Source organism: Neopelma chrysocephalum, unplaced genomic scaffold (genome assembly GCF_003984885.1).
Source record: "Neopelma chrysocephalum unplaced genomic scaffold, ASM398488v2 Primary Assembly neopelma1_180, whole genome shotgun sequence".
In the NCBI taxonomy this organism is placed as follows: domain Eukaryota; kingdom Metazoa; phylum Chordata; class Aves; order Passeriformes; family Pipridae; genus Neopelma; species Neopelma chrysocephalum.
Genome location: NW_020897842.1, coordinates 2,384,375 through 2,404,531, shown reverse-complemented (window position 1 = coordinate 2,404,531; position 20,157 = coordinate 2,384,375). Strand labels below are relative to the sequence as shown.

Below are 20,157 nucleotides of genomic sequence, written 5' to 3'. Positions count from 1 at the left end.
TGTGGTTAGAAAGCAAATGCCCTAGTACAAATCCTTCCTGATGCTGAAACTTAACAGTGAGTTATTTGCATTTTTGTATTATCTTTCACTTAAACCAACTCAAAATGGTTTAATCAATATTCATAGCAGTTCTGTTTAACTAAAGAGCTTTTTAAAAAAAAATGCATTATGATACTAAGAGGTTAAGGCACTTGTGCAGTGGGAGGCACAGCACATCAGCATCAGATAAGGAAGTAGCTTGGCCTAATCAAGACCTTACATGACCTGTGTCTGACAGAAAAGGGTTCAAGGTGGGTGGCAGAATTGTTTTCAGTTTGCACACCCTCACTCACTCCGAGACTACTGACTCCTACCCAGGTCAGCATTTATAAAAAGGGCTTGCATGAGCTTTGACCTCATATCTGGTATTTAGTTTCCACACACCATGCTTCACAAAGAGTTTCCTGTGACTTACAATGACTTGACCACTGCTCTTGCAAAACCTCAGTAACAGATTTTCTGGGTATTTCAGAATTTTATGGGGGAAAAAACGTGTGTGCACACGTGTGATGGGGGAGCAGACCACAGAATTTAGCAAATGGAACAAACCAGGCTTAAGACTTTTTTTTTAGCTTCTAAATTCAAGTTGAGGTGAAGGGACAAATTTCCATTTGAAGGTTAAGTTAAAGTTACTTTACATCATGTAAAATACCCACTAACTCATACTGGTCTGACTGAAGACTGCGAAAGCATCCATGATGTGAAAAGGCATTTCACAGGTCACCTCTCATGTAACACCTGAGAGCCCTTCATTAATGCACATTTTAGTTGCCTATATGAAAGAAAACCATCCTCTTACCCTGCTTCAATTCCATCTATTTTCAGGTTTACTCCCTACTGTTAGCCTCATTTAGAAAGATATTTTTTCTAGAATGCAGTAATATACAGCAGAACACCCTGCAGCATGCAGAACCAGCCCAAGCAGACTAATTCACTTAGGGTCAAATCCTACTTTTATGTACTTTATGTACTGTCAATGCAAAGCCAACTGAGCAAGTATACTCAAATCACAGCTATTAGTAATAACTTTAGGACAACCTAGAGCTTCTTAATAACTTGTCTTGAAGATACACATTGATTTTGCAAAATAATTTTCATATAAATTTGACTAATTAGCAAAAGACTCCCTGATTAGCCACAACGTAGAAATACTGCATTTGCTTTTTATTGAAGAAAAATACATCATAGTTTGTATCCCTTTATTTCATTAGTTCTTTAGATGCAAATAGGCACCTTATCCTGAAACCTTTACTCTTTCCCCTAATTTAGCAAAATGCAGTCTCTCCCTACTGCCTTTAGAGATTTATTGTAAAACACTGCCAAATTCTTGAGCATTAGTACTGTTCTTCATGTGGGTCCATATGTAAATAGCTGTCCCACTGTAAATGGGAAAGACTTTTTGAGAAGGCAGAACCATGTTACGCAGACCTAATAGCCAATTCATTTTACAAGCTACCTACACATAGTAAATACTAGTCTTCCATTTGCTCCTCAGTGCCAACACATGAACAGCACAGGCCTCAAACCTATCAGCGAACGTATTTCCCTGCGTGGGTACATGTTCTTTTCTGGAGATGGTGGCTTGTGGCACACGGCTGAATCAGAAACTGTAAGAAGGCTGCCTTTAAAAAATCACACCCTTCAACGCCCCGACCACAGAGCCCGCTAACAGAGGCAGGGGAGGGTTTACGGCTCACCAGCTCCGCCAGCCGTATAGAAGGCCAGGTCCCTACACACTGATCTATTTATTCTGGGACGCGGCGCCATTTGACGCAGAAGGGCCGGCAGAAGGCCGCGAGCGGCGGGGCTGGGCACGGCGGGGGGGTCGAGCCTGCTCGGCCGCCAGAGCGAGGCAACTCCGACAGGCCGCCGAGCCCCCCCCGCCCTCCGCAGGCGGCCCCGAGTACCCCCCCCGCCCGCCGCCCTCCGGGGGCTCCTCTGGAGGCTCCGCCAGCCAGACCCGCAACGCGACCGGAGCGGCAGCGGCCGCAACTCACCTCAGCCGGGGCGCGGGCGGCTCTGAGAGAACCCGCCCCGGCCCCGCCCGCGCTGTGCCCGCGCTGCCGCCGAGGCCCCTCCCCGCTTCTCGCCCGCCCTCCTGTTCCGTTTCCAAGACGCTCCGCTTTTCTCACGGTTGCTCAGGTCGCAGGTTCAGAAAGCGCTCCGGTGCTCACCACTGTGACAGCGTCACCCTCCTACGGCAGCGCGACCCGAGCTGCTGCTGCTGCTTCTCGGGCAGCCCCGCACGGACAGAGCGCAGAACCGAGCCACTGCTCTTCTCCGGGCTCTGCCCGAAACATCCACCCGAAACACTACTGTTTCCTGAGGCTCACGGTACACGGGAAATGCCCAAGGCTCAAGGACGATGTTGCCTCTGGTTTTAAGAAGTTTCAGTATTTGGAAGGACAGAGCTTCTAACGGAGCTCTTTAGCTGCAGAGCCCTGTTGTGTAAAACCCTTGCTCGCAGGTGCTGGCAGACCCGCTCTGGTTCCCTGGTGCTGGGCCCAGGAGAGCAGGTCACAGGGAAGGACTTTGCTGGGGGCTCTCCTGGAATGGGTGCGGGCTTCAGCTCCCGGCACAGGATGGTTTGTGTGCTGCCCACACAGGGCTCCGCTCAGAACCCTCGACAAGGCTGGTCCTTGCTCTGTCCGTCTGTGTGCCGGGCACGCACACACGGAAGATGCGTTCGCTTGTCATTTACAACGCACTCTGGACAACTCTTCCACGCCCTCTTCTCCTCGGCCCTGCGCGCAACCCCGCGGCGCTCCAGCCCCCGGGCCAGGGCCAGCGCCAGCGCCGGGGATTGGCCGCGGGGAGCCGCAGGGGGCGGGGCTGCGCTTGCATCCTGCCGGGGTTGTAGCGTTTCACTCGCCTCTGCATTTCCACGTCCCGGGCGGGTCCGCGAGCGGGGCGGGACTCGCTGTCCGACCGCGGTTCTCGGTTGTTCCTGCGACCTCGTGGCCATGCGGTTTCAGACGCGGTATCTCCGCTCACTGCTGCGGTCTGCCCCCGCCGCGGCCCGCGCCGGCCCCGCCTCCCTCACCCTCCACCTCCTGGGGATTCCGCGCGGGACTCGCCGGGAAGCCCCAGTGGGGGAGGGCGAGCGCTGCTCGGCACCGCTGAGAGGGCTTCGCGGGCGCTGCCCGGCAGAGCCTGGGGGTCGCGCCACGGGTGGGGTCCGGAAAGCCCCCGCCACGTCTGGGCTTCCCCGCCGCCCCCGGGATGACGCAGCCAAACCCCCCGGGGGCGGCCGCTAAGGGCCGGCGCCCGGCGCCCCGCGCGCACTCCAGCGAGCCGCGCCGCCGCGCACCGACCCATGGCAGCGGCGCGGGCGGGCCAGGTGCTCCTGCCGGCCGCGCTGCTGGCGCTGGCGCTGAGCCCGGGGCCCGCGGCCGCGCTGCCGTGCGTAGCCGACTGCCCTGCAGGTAAGGGCCGGGCCAGGCCGGGGCCCGGGGCGCCGGGCGCGGCCCCGCGTCAGCCACTCTCTGTCTCGGCCCCCAGGTACGTTCGTGGAGAGCGCGAGTTGCAGGTGGGGCGCGTCCTGCCGGCAGTGCCCGGCCGGCACCTTCTCCAGCGCAGCGGGACGCAGCGCTTGCAAACTCTGTCGGAAGTGCGAAGGTACCGGCAGCCCCTCTGTGACTTCCCGTGGCAACGACATGCCCTGGCTGGCACATGCCCTGGCTGGCACCTGCCCGCGGGGTGATACGCCACTGGCTAAATAACTGCACGCGTCTGCGGGGCTTCTCGCTGAAACTACCAGCCTGATTTCTATAAGAGCAAAGGTCCCGAGCCTTTGCTGCATCACGCTGGGCATGCACGAATCCGTAACCTGACTCGTTTTCCCGTTTCAGGAATATTCAAGTATTTAAAAGAGTGTTCCTCAAAAAGCGATGCTGAGTGCACGTGCAAGGACGGGTATCACTGCAGTGGCGATGGCTGCACCCACTGCGACCGAAGCTGTGGCGTGGGCCGAGAGAGCACCGGGAACGGTAAGGTTACCTTCCCCCACCAGCTGAAAGCCCCTGTGCTTACTGCACGGTCTCTTGAATAGTGTAGAAGCAGCTGGAGTAAAGACCTCGCAAGATAAAACGTGCTGCTGCTGCTGAACAGTATGCACGGAGTGCGGAGCGAGCACAGCAGTGGACAAACCCACCAAACTCTGAGCCCTACTGTGGCTCAAATCCTGCACCAGTTAGTTTCTTTGGCATGACAGCTCCTTTGTCACTGGCATGAGGAAGACCAAGCTGTCAACTCTCGACTTAGACGTGGTTTGTGGCACCTTGTGCCAAATAACCTGGCTTTGTAGCTGAGTACTGTACTGGTCCGTGGCTCACAGGGAAAGACTTGTCTTACATACTCAGAGCAGCTTATGAAATAGTAATTATGTGAATGTTGATTATAGTCATTGTACAAGCAGGCAAAAATAATGTTTCGCATGTTGTGTTTTAAATGTTTATCTTGTACAAATTTACCTGTCTTTGTCTGTTGAAGGTTGCCAGACTTGCCAGTATGGAACTTTTAATGATCAGCCCAATGGCTCCTGTAAAAACTGGACAAAGTATGTAATCTAAATGCTACAGCTATTACACTTTACTGGATTTTTTTCGCTAGCTTTTTTTCTGTTCTGCTGTAAATGTCTTTCAGGTGCTCTGCAAACCAGGTCCTGGAGCCTGGAACTGCAGAAAAAGATGTCATTTGCAAACACGCTTCAGTTAATCCCACTTTAGTCACTACTCTACCTACCACATCGCCTGCAATTCCATTTTCTATCACTGGGCCAGGTGAGTCATTTTACAATGCTGCTTATAGAGCTAAAGAATTGTGACCTACTTTGAAACATACATTCACTTTCTATTTAAAGCAAGAGTCCTTACTTCTATGCATTTCCAGTGTTGCAGACTTAGCTAGAAGCAGAGTGGGAGACAAAGCTGTCGGCTAATTCAAGGGCAGTAGAATTTTTTTCTGTTAAAACTCCTAAGAGAATGTTGTTTAATTCCTAGGGAAAGATCTCCAGACAGACATTATCAGGATTTTTCTCACCGTAGCTGGGCTGTTGTGCATAGTGTTCCTGCTACCTTTGTGCATATGCTTCGGTGTCTGGCAGAAAAAGAAACTACACACTGTCTTCAAAAAAAGTAAGATAAATGCACTCTTCAGTTTTCTTTGTGAAACTAGAGAGAAGTCGGGAATCCAGGTTAAGTGTCTTTTAAAGACAGTTGCAATAGATTCAGTTTTTTTGGCCTTGTAAGTCAGAAACAACAACTGAAGGGAAAACAGTTTTGGAATTTTTATTGCAGAAGGCACTTAGTTAACTGTGGGTGTTCTGTCAACTGCTTCCTTATCTCTTCAGGTTCAGGTTCGAGATCAGGAGGAATTTCTTCATAAAATGGGTTGTTAAAGATTGGAAGGGGGGCTGCCCAGGGAGGTGGTATAGTCACTGTCACTGGAGGTGTTCAAGAAACAACTGGACAAGAAACGCAGTGCCATGGTCTAGTTGACAATGTGGTGTTCAGTCAGAGATTGGACTCGATGATCTCAGGGGTCTTTTCCAACCTAGTTGATTCTGTGATTCTTTTCTTTTTCTTCAGTGCATATCACACCTGAACACTCAATTCAGGAAGATGACACCTGCAGCTGCCGCTTTCCTGAGGAAGAACAAGGTGAATATCAGGACCGTGGCAAATCCACAGAATTCAGAGATCTTTTGGTGAACTAGAAATTGAACTGTCCAAGTCAACCACATTTGAATTTTCTTTTGGAATACAGAACAAGAACCTGTTTATGTAAATAGAGAGGTTATCAGAATCTGTGAGTGTCAGAGTCCCAAATAGCCCAGCCACTGAGAAAAAAGTGCACCTTTTCCATATCTTAAAAAAATAAAAATAAATAAAAAATATCTAGTTTGCTGACTTTCTTTCTCGGGCTAAGAATCGTTCTAAGAAGTGGTTCTTGATCTACATATAGAAATACAGCACTTAAAAGCTCTAATGGAAGGGCAGAATGGCTTTCTGGTCCCTCATTAATGGTGCCTGAGCTACAATTTACATGCAGCCCAAAAGTATTTTATGCTAAAAAGGCGATCTGTAGCACATAGTAGAGGCACAGGTGACACGGTCTCTTACCATTACCAGCCCTCCTCCTGTGTCTAGAGCTGAGCTCCTCCCAAAATTTGGCACACCCTCTTATATATGTCAGGGAGAGGAAGCCATAAAAATCTAGAGCTGCAAAGTGTTCCATCGCTTGCATCTGCTGTTGTATTACACTGATTGGCTTAAGGGAGGCAGTGGAAACACTGAGAAGCTGTGGTTGACTTGATCTTAGAAATAGCTGTTACTGTGCAGCTGGACTGCACCACCTTCAGCCCTACATCATTCAGCTTTGATCTTTTAGGTGATGTAAACTTTACGTATGTTGCAGCTGTACATGTGATAACTTTCTGGTACTATTTTTGTAACTGAGGTTGGAAAGATTTTAACATCAGATGCTATCTGTCTCTCTGATCAATTACTGTTGCATTGGTCTTGAGAAAAAAGAAAGTGCATATTTGAGTCATGGCATTTGCAACACCATTTTTAACCTTTTACAAAACCCAAGTATTTTATTTCTTCAGTAAATGTTATTAAAAAAATAGAATGAAAACCCACCAATATGTCATGTAAAGGGTGGTTTCCTCTCTGTGTGATTTCAGCACAAGGGAACACTGTTCTTGGATTTGTACGCAGGAAGATAGTGATAGAACAAAGGGGAATGGTTTTAAATTAAAGGAGGAGAGATTTAGATCAGATATTAGGAAGAAATTCCTCCCTGTGAGGGTGGTGAGGCCCTGGCACAGGTTGCCTGGAGAAGCTGTGGCTGCCCCTGGATCCCTGGAAGTGTCCAAGGACAGGTTGGGTGGGGCTTGGAGCAACCTGGTCCAGTGGAAGGTGTCCCTGCGCCTGGCAAGGGGTGAGACTGGATGAGCTTTAAGGTCCCTTCCAGCCCAAACCACTCTGTGATTCCATGAAAACTCTTTGAGCTCTAAGTGTTGTCTGCTTTCTGTGCATGCCTCTTTTCTTGACAGTCATTTAATTTATTATGTAGCATGCAAAAAGGAACTGGGAATGTCATGATGACTCTCAAGCAGCCCAGGTGGCCCAGGATGAGGTAACAGGCCAGATGCAAGCTTTTTATGTTTCCATTTGTTTTTCTTGGAAGTCAGAAGGTGCCGCCTTTGCCAGACCATGCATGGAGGCCCAAGTGATGTCAGGCAGAGTTCTGAAGGTATGGAAAAAGGAGACAAATTCTCTTTAAAGATAAGTAAAAGCAGGGGAGTCTACTGCTTTTTTATTGCTTCCAGAACCAGCACCATTTCCTGGCATAGTTAGTAGTGGCATCAGTAATTAAAACTATTTGTCACACAGCTCCATAATTTCTTACAGGAGTTGCACGGCTAAAGCAAGTAAAAGGTTCATAGCAAAAGGTTTTCTGTTTCTCACTTTCCTTTCTTCTACAGGTGCCTGATAGTACTGGATGATAAATACTCAGAAACTGTAATGGCTCCTCTATAACGTGTACACGTCATTTTTTTAAAGCAGAATATGATTTCTTATTTTCAGTCTTTCTATCAGATCCTTCATAGGATAGAAGGATAGTTTTCTCTGACAGTCATTCTGATACTAACACTGATGATGTAAAAACCTTTGAGGAGATGGTCCATTCTGACGAGACTCAACACACAGGAAATAGTATTAAACACGCAACTTGTACCACTCCACTTGCATTTTAAATAGTGACAAAAAGTTAAGGTTAATTTCATTATAAAATTATACCAAGTCTTATTTTATTACCAAGTGACGCCTCAGTCCCTCTCTCAGCAATGAAAAAGCCTTCCCTGATACCGTGCTTTCTTCAGAGACTGTAAGAGAAGGTTCTCCGTTCCACAGGTTTTGTCTTAGCTGTGCATCAGGAACACATGGCCGAGGATCCTTCTATCCCTGGAACTGGCATGAAAACAGCTGTTGGATACTATAATTGCCCTCACTGTAAATAAGAACTTTTAATACCGTCTACAAAGAAAACGGAATTTCCCTCTAACATGCTTTTGGCAGGAGTTTGTTATGATATCACCTACTGTGTTTCCTTTCACCTTCTAGATCCTGGGTGCCTGCCAGTTCAAAGCATCAGACTATTCCTGCAATATTTTGAACCAAACTGGATTGTACTTCAATGAAGCAAAACCACCAGCTGAGCACACGCTGAAACTAAGGAAAATCTCTCCTGTTCTATTTGCATTAAGAAAATAAATCAAGTTTTATTTGATTTAGCAAGTGCAAAACGGCATACAAAGACACCTACTTCAATTTAAGGATGACTTATCATAGTGTATCTTAAAACTGTTACACCTACTCTCAGGTTACATAATCCAAACTGAAACAAGCCATTTAAAAACTGAAATAAAATACCTGCATTACCCACTTAAGTCAGTTTTAAACCAAATCTAAGGTTAGTTTAGCTCACCTTTCTCCTGCACACAAGAATTTCAGCAGGTTTAGAACAAACACAATTCTGGGAAAAAAAGAAGAATGTGAGTGGAGAGGTGAAAGAGACAATTTGCCTTTAGTTACAACACTATAGACTTTAGAAACATTTACATTTAAATAAATCCTTCTAGTATTCACAACATTGATATTTTGATACTTTGCATTTAGAATAAGTATAAACCATTTAACCTGAAGAGAACACTATAAAAGCCTGTAAGCAGGCAAAAAGACAAAAAGAAAAAACAAGGTATCACACTATTTACTTAGTGCACCTTCATACAAATTTTAGAGAAACTTTGAAATAGAAAGTAAATGTGCATACATGCCTAAAGCAAAATTTACTGAAGTATCTAAAGCATAATATATTTTTCTTATACTAGAATGGAAAATACAGTGAACAGGTATATGAAAGGAGGGTGGGAAAAAACATTCTCATTTCTTCTGCTCTTATACATCCTTCACCAGAATATAGTTCTTCTGCACAATACAGGAAAGGAGCTGCACAGCAAGAACATAAAGAGGAAATACAGGACTGTGTTAGAACAAGCTCACCAGATATATATCTTTTCCATGTGATACAGGTCCTAATCCCACTCTGACAAGCACAGGTAGATTTTTCTTATTTCCAAATCTCTTCTGCAGACTCTGCTCAGAAGTAACCAGTTGGTACTGTCTGTTACAAGCCTTACTCGTAAAAGACACATACAAAGCAAAGGAATAAGAATATCCAACTAAATAGAGACTGCTCTTCAGAACTTTCTTATAAATATGCCTCAGGAATTCTTGGAGGAAAGAGGATTTTGCTCCCATTACTTAGTTTCAGTGTAGCAGAAACATTCAACTTGCCAAATCAGAAGACAAAGATCTGATATCTGCTTCCTTCACCTTTGTTAATTCCTGCTCCTGTTGGTCACTCCCATTCCCAGGGACAGCTTTCCCTCCAGTCAGAATCAGTCAATCATCACAGAGAAATCAGTTAATGCTTGCACTGGGAATTCTCTGATAAGCTGGAATTCAGCTCTTAAACAGCAAAGGGAAGATTCTATGTGGCTGACTGCCAAGAAACACACATTCATTTCACTCATTTCCAAAATAACCTTGAAAGAACTACTTTAAACCTACCCACTAAGACGTATGCCAACTTTCCCAGTAAAATACACGTATTTGCCCTGAAATGTGAATCACTGAGCCTGCAGAGATTCCATTTAATTAGTAAAAACCTCTGATAGTGAAGGATTAAAGGGATTATGCAGTCACAAAGCAAAGTAAAAAAAGTCTGCTTCTATGCACCATTCATTTACTGCCAACGCTAAGTGGACAGCTAAATGCCAACGATTATTAGCATTCCTCTTTAATTAGTCAGAAGCTCCTGCCCACACAATAAACTTCTATAGAACTACCTGAAATTTGTCCTCTGATACCAGCTGAAGATATTAGAGTCATAAGTGATCCTAAGCCTCTGTGGTAAAATCAAAAACATGTGTATGCCAAATGTGAAAAGCTTGACAGAAAAATAAAAAAAGGCACAAGGACATGTCTGACAAAAATTGTCTTTTTCCATCCCCACTGTAGATTAAAGCCCTTATCCTCTACCTTTTTTAAACAATGAAAAGGGCATAGTCTTCAAAGATACCAAAATCTTACTAAGTTTGCAATAAAATGTTTGTAGCAAGAAACTAACGAGGCAGAGCACCATGCAATTAAGAGAGTATGAAGTATCTCAAGCAGGGAAATCTGGAAGATGCCTCTTTTGCCTTGTCCATCTCTTGAAATCTGCTGCTTTAGTATTTCTGCACTTCTTCACTTTGTGCTGGAAAAAGTACAAGACAACAGCCTGGCCTGCCCATGCCATTATCCAAACTAGTAAAAAAAGAATCAGCAGGGTATTGCTGCTTCTCTTTTTGACATCAGTAGTACCATTTTTTTAAAAGCTGCATTTGAAGCCTTAGGAGACAGAAATGTTGAAATTCCTTCCTTTAAATCCTCAGCTGAACAGATACCTGTGTGGGCAGGCTCCAGGACAATAATTTCTTTGGAAAACCCCTCAATAATCTTCTTAAAAAATAATAAGTAGTCTAAGAAAAGAACAAGAATGAAAAATGTCATAGTATGCAGCAGTCATCTAGCTCTGCAGCAGGATTACCTTTAGGATACCTTGGGATAGCGCTAGAAGGGTACAGAGAAAGTTCCAGCCTTGCTGCAGATGTGTTCCTTTCTTTCCTTATACGGTCTGCTCTCATAATTTCAGTTTTAAAAATAAACTATAATTGCATAGTTAGTTCCATTACATTTTTTGTGAAAGAAACCTTATTTAAAGATCAGGTCTCTGCTCCTCTGTTTGTGGCTGTGTTATCCAGAATTCAATTCCCATAAGATATCGATGTGCTGGACTTCCAAGCTCCAGTCATGCCAGACTAACTTTCCTTCACATCAAACAGAGTGAAGCTTCAGTTTTGTAATTCTGTAGTGCTGAGAGGACAGGAGAATTAAGAACCAGTTTGTCAAGCTTCGCTTGGAAAATATACCCTGACTACAGTGGGCCAGTCCAGCAGGGCCAAAGAGCAAGAGGGTTTTTTTCCCCCTCAAACTGGTGGAACCTATACTACAAAGCAGCAGTGTTTTGGCAGCTGTGATCCTGTGCTCAAGAATTTTTAGACCACTTGCCAATTCTGTACCAAAATAAAATATATTCAGAAGGGCCTAAGGACCTGCCATCTGCATTACACAGACGTATGTGTTCAGGTACGCACGCACACTCACCTATGCACTTCAGCCCACCACAGAACAAGAAAATTTAAGTCAGAACCTCTCGCAGATGTTACCTAACATTGAAAGAAATTCAGAAGACAGAAATACCCAAATACATCTATGAGGTTACAGAGAACATGTGTGATATGTGCTACATCACAGTTCACACACAGTGAGCAGAAGAAGCATCTTCAAAAAGAAAGTTAACAGCAAGTGCCCAAGTATGGTTAGTTTTTTCCTTTGGTCAGCTTAGTCTCCAAACAGGCCATTTTCAGTAAACTCTAAAATGCAGAGTATAAATAAGGCAATGCAAGCTAGTTGTCAGGAAAAAATCGTCTTATTGCATATATGATCTCACAAGGCATCTATTTTGGTATGCAAAATAGATCTAATAATCACATTATGAAGCTGAATAATCAGCTAAAATGTTAAATTTTAAGACAGTAAACTTCTTAGGTGTTAATAAGGACAGATATCTGCTAAACCAGCAGTGACAGCAAAGCAGAAACCCCCAAGCCCCTACATGCTAGACCCTACTAGAAAAGTAAATAGCAGTGCATATATTCTTTTCTCTCATACCAGCTGACATGTATAACTCATTGAAACAAGATGTTAAGTTAAAAATGCTAGAAAAATTCAAGGAAGAGCTGGATATTTACACAATAACAAGCTCATCTGCAATTATTGTGTCAATACAAAATCATTTTACTGCACACCTCTCTTCTTGCAAACTAAATTCAAGCCAAAAATCTACATCAGAAGTTATATCCTCTGAAAAAGTCCCTCATACAAATGCTACTGGTAACTCACACCTTTTCTGAAATTTCTGGTTTTGCCAACTGTCACAATACTTGACTAATATAACAGTTTGTGCTTACTTGCCATAAAGGACTTAAAACAGGGGAAAGAACTGTTGCATTATAGATTAGATTTCATCCTTGCTATTTTACACAGAAGGTAGATAATTTTGGGGAGTGTTTTTGATTGGTTTCATTATGTCTTATTTTTACTTTTTTAAAAAAGTTTTCTTGCAACTTGTACTTCATGAGCCATCCATCATTTTAAACCAAGAGGAGTTATTTCTTCTGATAATGAAGGATAATCTTTTATGATGGGTTCATATACACTTACTGCGTAGAATTTTCTCAGTAATTTATCTGGACTACTATGTGTCTTGTTATTTTAAACTGAGGCTCTTGAAAGAAAGTCTATTAGCACAAATAAGAACTTAGAAAAGTTTTCCCACAAAATAGTAATTTTGGTAGAAACTAAATCAGTTTCTTGCAAATCAAATTCCCAGTTTTCACAGTGCAATTCACATTTACTTCCCTCACCCATGGATTTCAGGGCCTTGTACCTTTGTTTGGTATGAGCTGTTTTTTTGCTTTGCATGATGACGTGTGCATTGTCCCCTGAAGGAAATGCCTTTGACATTTTGGTAGAGGAAAGAGTGTCTAAGTGACAACTTCAAATCTGAGTAAAGGCAATAAGCTGTGGGCAAGTTGCCCAACTTGAATATGACGCACTTCATGATGGCTCTAAGAGGCTGAGTCTTCCTTGAGAAAAGACAAAGGACAGAAGTTGCTTGTGAAGAGTGCTTCATTAGCTTTCTTTGGAGGATGCTTAGAGTGAATATTGATAACACCATTGTCATTGATAGTTCACTGAAGGAGAAGCATTTGTACAGAGCATCCAGAACCAACAGTGAGATCATGCATCAAATCAGACCTAATTACTGTCTCCAGTTTTGGAATGAAGAGCTGCATGACTCAGATGAGGAGCAAGAATTCCTCTCTTGATACTTATTTCTCTCTTAGGGAAGCACAGATAAAGAGAAGTATAAAATGTATTAGGTTAATTTTGTAGAGAAATTCCTTTGTCATCAATACTCAGTTCAGCAAAGAGAAGTCCAGAGAAACAGGATTTGTAGTTGAGACACCTGCAGCATGTGTTCTGTAAGGCAAGACTAACCCTCTCTGTGCACATAGGGCAGTTGAGAAAAGTTGGGGCTGGTAGGACCTCTGGGGACTGTGGCAGGATAGACCCACCCTGATAAGACCTAAAATCCAATCAAGCTCTCATGCAAGCTATCATGAAGGATCAACTGTTGGAGTCAGGGTGTTGTCTTGGTGTTAATTTTGCACCTCTCCCACGCCCCAGTCTGCACTCAAATCAGAGCATTTGAACTTACATGGGGATGGTCAGGGCCTTGTCACGCTTAGTTTTGAAATTCTGTCCCATTCCATCCTTGAAGCTATTCAAACCTGAATAAGCACACTTCTGGACAAACCGTTTTGGCTGATCCTGCCTTGAGAAGGTGGATTAGACTGGATGATTTCCAGAGGTGCCTTCTGACCTCAACTGCTCTTTCTGAGGCCACTGTGTTTCTGGACAACCTGTTAACCATGCCCATTTGGGACGTGCTCTCTTTGAATTAGACCTGCAGCAAAAATACATCTGTTCTATATGACCAATGTAGCTAATTTGAAATTAGTCCTGGAAGCCACTGGATGTACAATATAAAAATTGATCTTCAACAGGAAATGTTAATAAAGGAAAAAGATGAGAAGCAGATAAGTTTACACCTTTTGCAACTTAAAATTATCACAAAATTCAGCATAGGGAAAGAACTTTAGTAATATTAGCTGGATTTCATAGTATTTTGAAGAGCAATTCGAGACAAAAACATTTGATTAGAGAAAAGTAATGAACCTTAATTTGTTATGAACAGGCACTATCTTCACACCATCTAAAGGAAAGAAAACAGCCATAAACTTATTTTTTTTTATTTTCAAGGCTCTGTACAGTTAGATATGACATTTCATAGAGAATGAAGGTGAGGGACCAGTCCAGTCAGTCCTCGCTCTTTGATATGAAAAATGAAATTGTAAGTAGAGAAGACATAATATGCTAGATGGAGGGAAATAAGCTTTAAAGTGATGAGATTACATAAGGCAGCTACTGCATTAGCATTAAGTAAGAGCAAAAGGCAAACAGAAAAAACATTGCTAGCCCTCTCAGAATTAAGTAGTTAGTTCCAACTGAAAGAGAAGTGAAATGGAAAAGGGTCTCCCAGTCTACTGAGGGACCTGTGTTTAATATCAGCCAAAGTAGTTTATATGTACCAAGCAAGTCTCCAGATGGAAGTTGTACTTTCTCTGCCAAGACAGTTCTCTAGGGCAACATTGGATGAGGTCTTCTCAAATAAATAGATGTGAAATGCTGCAAGGGGGGCAGAACAAACAAAAAAATTGAATTCCCCTAATTCTATCTTTGTAAATTAACTAGATGTTTTAACTCCCTTTTTCTTTTACTTTTTCTGGCACAAGAGTCCCAAATACAACACAACACATTTATCTATCTCACAAAAGGAAAAAAAAGTTCATTTCATATCAGATGCTTTGCGTCAAGCCTGCTAAGGCTCATAAATCAGCTGTCTTATTGCCCTGGTCATTTCAACCAACGTCTGACCCTTTTGTTAACTCATGATTTATAACTGGAAGTTACTTTTTTTTAAATGCCAGATTTATAAACTTTACTGTGCTTGGTTTGATATAATATCCATTTTGTACACCAAGCTATAAGACAGTAAATTTATTGTCTATGAACTGTTACCTTGAAAAATTACATCAATGCAAAGTGGTTCCCATTTAGAATCAATGGGCAATAAATTCATTGGAATTTTTTTGAAGGGGGGAGAGAACATGATGATATTTATGAAGTCATGAGCGGGTATATAATGGGAGAAACTGGCAGCAGAGGCAACACTCAGACAGGAGTTCTGAGTTACAGGGGTAGACAAAGACAAAACATATTCAACACAGCAATGATGCATAAGCTGATATTCTGCTGTCTCATTATTGTCAGCTTCTCCTGTCCTCTCTCGTCTCTCCCCATCATCAACACCAGTGAGATGCCTTATCAACTCTCAGGTAAGAGTCTTCTGATTTTAATGATTATAAAGCAGGGGCAGGAACAATAAAAGCAGAAAAGAGGCAGGTGTGCTTTCCGAGGGGGGCCTTGACTTGTGCTGATCAGCTGTAGAAAACACAGGAATGCCTTCAGAACCAGTAGTGCAAGTGATATATCAGTGGGTGCCAATCTTGTAAAATGGGGAGGTTGGGTGCCCTAAATATTTGTCCCTGCTGCTTTGAGATCCAGGAAACAAAAGTATGTACCCAGCACTGAATGTGAGCTGGTATTTAGCGTCTGAGCATTTGTAGGCATTGGGTAACTTAAAGAAACTTGGCTATATAGTTCCTCCTCTTCCTACCCTTTGAAGCGAGCTATGTTGTACTTAAAAAGGGGGAAACCAACCACAAACATCAAGAACAGGCAAGTCTGTCTTACACTCCTATGTATTGAGCATGCAATTTGTTTGCACTAATTCAGATCCCATTTAGCCCAGGGAAAGGATAAATCTTTGCTTGGAAAAGCTATCTTCAAAGTTTGAAATGGCTAGGTAAAAATGCACAGCAGAGTCTGGAAGGTTACTGTCACCACACCTGACTTGTACTGGAAGACTTTCTGAAATGTGTTCTGAAAGAACAGACAAATCAAACCCAAAGTTATTGCTTAAAGCTGACTATTAAAAAGTCACTGTTCTTACCAGCTTTGCTGTAAGTCACTGCTCTTACCAGCTGTTGTGCTGGTTAATAGGTATCAGTAGTCCCTAGTTTGCTTTGAAAATCTTGGACTCACTAAGCCAGCATCTTCTTAAGCTTTCCACTATGTAACCTGCACTTACAGGTAACCCTGATTCAGTATGGATAATACCTATCATATCACAGAGTGAACAAGCTGGCTCTAACCATTATTGCATTTGCTCGAAGACATCCACTAGGCTTCTTAAATCTTCCTTACTAATATAAGGAGTCTCCAGGATTGATAAGATAGAAGAGGAACTGGTTTGAAGAGGATTGGTTTGGTGCTTTTTTTTGTTTGTCTGTTTGTCTTTAATCTCAAAGCAAATTTACCCACTAACACTGCTCTGATTTAAAGAATAATCCAAGGCCTGAGATATGAATTGTCTCCACACAGCACAGGAAAGTTACTGTATTCTTATTCTGAGTCTTACAATAAACCCCCCACTTTGCAATTGTCCTTTTATGCAGTGAACAAATAATTAACATAGATGTCCAAGGTCTTCAAGTTCTTGATCTTTGTCCAAGTTTCTGAAATGTTGGGGGATTATTTTCAGCAGTTTATTTTCTTCTATATTCCCTGTTGAGGAGCTATACAGTCATACCCATCCCTGCAGTTCAGAGCAACTGAAACTCCATAGTGTCAGCTAGGCATGCAACTACAAAATGACAGTCACATACACAACTAATGTTTGATAACCACAATTTTGAATTTCTGCTTTGTATTAGCAAAGATGAAATTTACTGGTTAGATTAAAAAAGTTACCTCAAGTGTAGCACTGCTAAGGGCTACTGTTGGCCACCTGCCATGGGGCACAAGCTAGCTACAGAATTCTAAATTCTCTATGCATATACAAATTAATTCTATCAGCTACCAGCAAACTGTTGTTTCAGAAAAAGTAATAACATTTGTACTGGTATGCACATTAACTGAGAGAGGACTGATAACACACTGAGAGGCTTAGCTGCCAAAATAAATCGTAAGATTTCCTACATTTATTCCTGCCCTTCCCCCTCCTTTTATTGCATTTAATAGTTGGGAAACTGAGCAAGTTAATAGCTCTTGAAGTTTTGTCTTTATTCATAGAAAAGCTCCAGCATAGGAGCTAGTTGACAAAGAAATGGAGTTTAAAAAAGAAAAAATATATATATACAGGTCTCCATGCATACAGCTGAGTACTGGAAGGATTAGGATGAGTTCCTCAAGCAATGAGAAGGGCTGCTGTTGGTCAAAAAACTTTCCTAAGAAAACATCTGACAGAGAAATCTGAGATTAACATCAGGAAGGTACCTTTTCTCAAAGCTTTGGAAGGAAAAAAACCACAAAACCAACTATCCCCTATTATAATCATTAAATGAGGATGAATGATTAATGCTTTCATGAAAATTTTCAACAGATGGGGCCAACAGACCTGATCAGAAATCACCTGAGACAGACTGAAACAGGAATTCAAAGCAAAATACTCACCATAGGCCTGTTTCTATCATATTCCATTTGCAGCTGATGAAGACTCGAGATTAAACCTGGAGAGGCTGGGCAGCCCAGGAAGCACTTCTCTGATTCAGTTTCTGCCAGAGCTCTTGGGCACACTGACTGAAGACAACAAAGCAGGTGAGGATTTAACATAGCAAGGGGAGAGCGCCCATGGTTTGCATCTCCAGCTTCCACAGATATTGTGCCCCAGCTCCCAGGTATTTACTGAAATACAACATTATGCGTAGGTAACAGACTGCTGTCATTTAGTTAACTGGGACCTTGGGGAAACCCACTGAGCAACCATGCCTGCAGTTCAACACTACCTGATAAAGCCTCCAAAGGAGTTTAGCAAAACCTCCAGATAGCAAAACCAGGGCAAGGCAAAGATTGGCCTTAAAGGAGCTGGCAGACAAAACGAAATAGCAGTCTTACGTAACATCAATACTTGCAGAAAGTACAGAATCAATAGCAATGGATGGTTTGGGGAGCAACAGATGTTGCTGCCTGGTCCTCTGAACATTCCAGTTCAAGAGTTCTGCCAGCTATAGCATTATGGCACATGAGAATTATTTATCTAAGTTTACAATTTCTAAATGGTAAAACATTTCATTATGTCTCCCCTCTACCAGGTCTTACCCCCAGCAACTACAACCCAGGGGAATATATCAAAGCGGTAAGTAAATGACCATCTGTCACTGAAACAAGAAAAATAAGATTCCACAATTTAAACTACACAGAATTGTTACTGAGACATCATTTCAGATCCACAGACTTCATAAACAGTATAGACCAAAGTAGCATGCCACAGTGTTCTTGAAGCTGGAATCACTTAGCAGTTAAGATAGGCAGAGGAGGGGGAAAAGTGGAAAAAGAAAAGGAAAACAGAGAGAGCAGATAATCCAGAGCACTTCATTCTAAACCCTCCACCTTTTTTCCCCCAGAAAAACAGTTTTCTAAGTAAAGGCCAATTTTCAGCTTCATTAGTCCAGGCACCAGTATTAGCTGCGTGTCATTTCCCCCCCACACACACTACAGCATACGCTACACAGTATTATCAGATGTGTTATGAACCATTAGGTACATGGAAAACATCATCCCTATTCACTTCCTGCTGAATTAAATACAAATGCAGAAGACAGTGACTCATTTTAGTGCATCATCTAAATCAGAGGGCACACTGGGCAGCTGCCTCTCCTTCTCCCAGTCACAACACAGGGCTGGGTGATCAGTCAGGGCAGTGAAGAGTGTACTTTCCCACTGGGAACAAGTACCATCCAACAGTAACCTCTCTAATGCTGTTTGACTTCAGGCTCTCTACGGAAATCATCCTCGAATTGCTTTGCTGGGACGCTTCTTGACCAAGGACAGGAAACAGTACAAGAAACGTGGGAATCTTTCCGAGTGCTTCTGGAAATATTGTGTGTAAACAGGAAACCTCCTGACAGGTTGCATAATTTATACAGATGTCTGAAAACGTGTATATAGATTTGCTTGATTTAAAAGGAGAATGAAGAAACATGAAGGCAGCGCCTAACTTTAGACTCTATGCTACTTGGAAATTAATAAATTCTTGATATTTTGCAATTATGCTGTGACCAATGTAGTATTTTCTTAGAGCTGAGCACAACAGGAAGAAATTAATGGGACAAAGAGATAAAAATACAACACAAAGAATTTGGGCAGGGGAAGCAAGATTCCCATGAGGTCCTATGAAACCTCCCAGAAGAGCAATGCCTCGACTGTGTCTAAGTCCAGAGGCAAGAGGACATTCTCCTTTGTCACTTGATGTAGACTGAGGTGTCAGAAAGAAAGGGTCATTGCTGCATTCCCTGATGAGCTGGTAAGGGATTAACAGTGCCCAGTCCCATCCTGCCATCCCCAAGGCACCACAAAAACAATAAGCACACGTCAGGATCAAGCATCCACTCCCACTACTGCTGGAGACAAGTTTTTCTTGTTCACTCATAAAAAGACCCACAAATCTATTTCTTTGCAGCACCTTGCCTAGCCCCCAGCTACCTATGACAACAGGGCTGTCTGTGCACAGTGTGGGCTTTAAGAATTGTGTCTGGTTATCATCACGCAGAAGGTACCCATGGCTGCCAATGCCAAGGCTTGCATCCAGATTCGGACTGCCAGTGGAGGCAGGAATGACACCATTTAAAAGATTCTGTGGCTGTGACCTGCACTTATGTGGCTGCACACACAGATGCAGGAAGGTGACACATGGATATAGATAGTATGTGTTACTAGGGCAAGCCACCTCCTGCTTGGGCACTCAAGGGCAGTGAGATTTGTTCCCTTGAGCTACCACTCACTGATAATGTTGTTGTATCTTGGCATGTAATGTAAATAAGGGAGAGGACAAAATAGCAACTGCCAAATTCTTCTAGTCTGAAGACTCATATGCATAGTCTCATAGACTCATATGAGTCTACTCAGATGCAGAGTACCACCATACTTTCTCAATCCTGGGTACCCTCCTGATAATATCTGGAAGGAATAGAGCTAAACAGTCAGGAGTTGTCTCTGGGTGATGCCAATCTTGATAATATGCACAAACTGTCTGAGCTGTGAACCCTACCTTGCTCAATACATACTTTGCACAAACCTCATGCCAATCAAGGCTCACAGAAATCTTGAAGTAAACTCACCTAACAGTGATACACAGGCTACATTGATCTCAACAGTATACATCATAAATCTCTGACTTTGCTATTTAAACGAAGCC

The 20,157-nt window shown here is 43.0% G+C and overlaps 3 protein-coding genes across 3 annotated transcripts in view; 2 read left to right on the top strand and 1 right to left on the bottom strand.

Annotated features, from left to right (window-relative positions):
- The window catches only part of PARK7 (Parkinsonism associated deglycase), a 12,241-nt gene extending 5,870 nt beyond the window's left edge, over positions 1 to 6,371 (bottom strand). Inside the window, exon 1 of the mRNA XM_027702066.1 lies at positions 6,354 to 6,371. The gene's annotated coding sequence lies outside the window, so the exon portion shown is untranslated. The remainder of the gene's footprint in view (positions 1 to 6,353) is intronic.
- Positions 2,940 to 5,836, top strand: TNFRSF9 (TNF receptor superfamily member 9). Its single transcript, XM_027702065.1, has 7 exons — positions 2,940 to 3,464; positions 3,541 to 3,657; positions 3,891 to 4,028; positions 4,531 to 4,597; positions 4,684 to 4,820; positions 5,040 to 5,174; positions 5,628 to 5,836. Exons 1-7 carry the CDS (start codon positions 3,356 to 3,358, stop codon positions 5,753 to 5,755), a joined length of 831 nt encoding a protein of 276 aa, XP_027557866.1. The 5' UTR covers positions 2,940 to 3,355; the 3' UTR covers positions 5,756 to 5,836.
- An 8,300-nt stretch (positions 6,372 to 14,671) lies between the features above and the next one.
- On the top strand, positions 14,672 to 19,010 carry UTS2 (urotensin 2). The gene is made up of 4 exons (XM_027702067.1): positions 14,672 to 15,238; positions 17,451 to 17,561; positions 18,056 to 18,099; positions 18,736 to 19,010. Exons 1-4 carry the CDS (start codon positions 15,031 to 15,033, stop codon positions 18,850 to 18,852), a joined length of 480 nt encoding a protein of 159 aa, XP_027557868.1. The 5' UTR covers positions 14,672 to 15,030; the 3' UTR covers positions 18,853 to 19,010.
- The last annotated feature ends 1,147 nt before the right edge of the window (positions 19,011 to 20,157 follow it).

Bases quoted from the DNA above. Each gene is read 5' to 3' on its own strand.
- TNFRSF9 (XM_027702065.1), top strand. From the start codon at position 3,356: ATGGCAGCGGCGCGGGCGGGCCAGGTGCTCCTGCCGGCCGCGCTGCTG. The intron at 4,598-4,683 runs GTATGTAATCTA...AATGTCTTTCAG, and splicing joins TCCTGTAAAAACTGGACAAA to GTGCTCTGCAAACCAGGTCC. The intron at 5,175-5,627 runs GTAAGATAAATG...CTTTTTCTTCAG, and splicing joins ACACACTGTCTTCAAAAAAA to TGCATATCACACCTGAACAC.
- UTS2 (XM_027702067.1), top strand. From the start codon at position 15,031: ATGAGCGGGTATATAATGGGAGAAACTGGCAGCAGAGGCAACACTCAG. The intron at 15,239-17,450 runs GTAAGAGTCTTC...TTCCATTTGCAG, and splicing joins GATGCCTTATCAACTCTCAG to CTGATGAAGACTCGAGATTA. The intron at 18,100-18,735 runs GTAAGTAAATGA...GTTTGACTTCAG, and splicing joins CAGGGGAATATATCAAAGCG to GCTCTCTACGGAAATCATCC.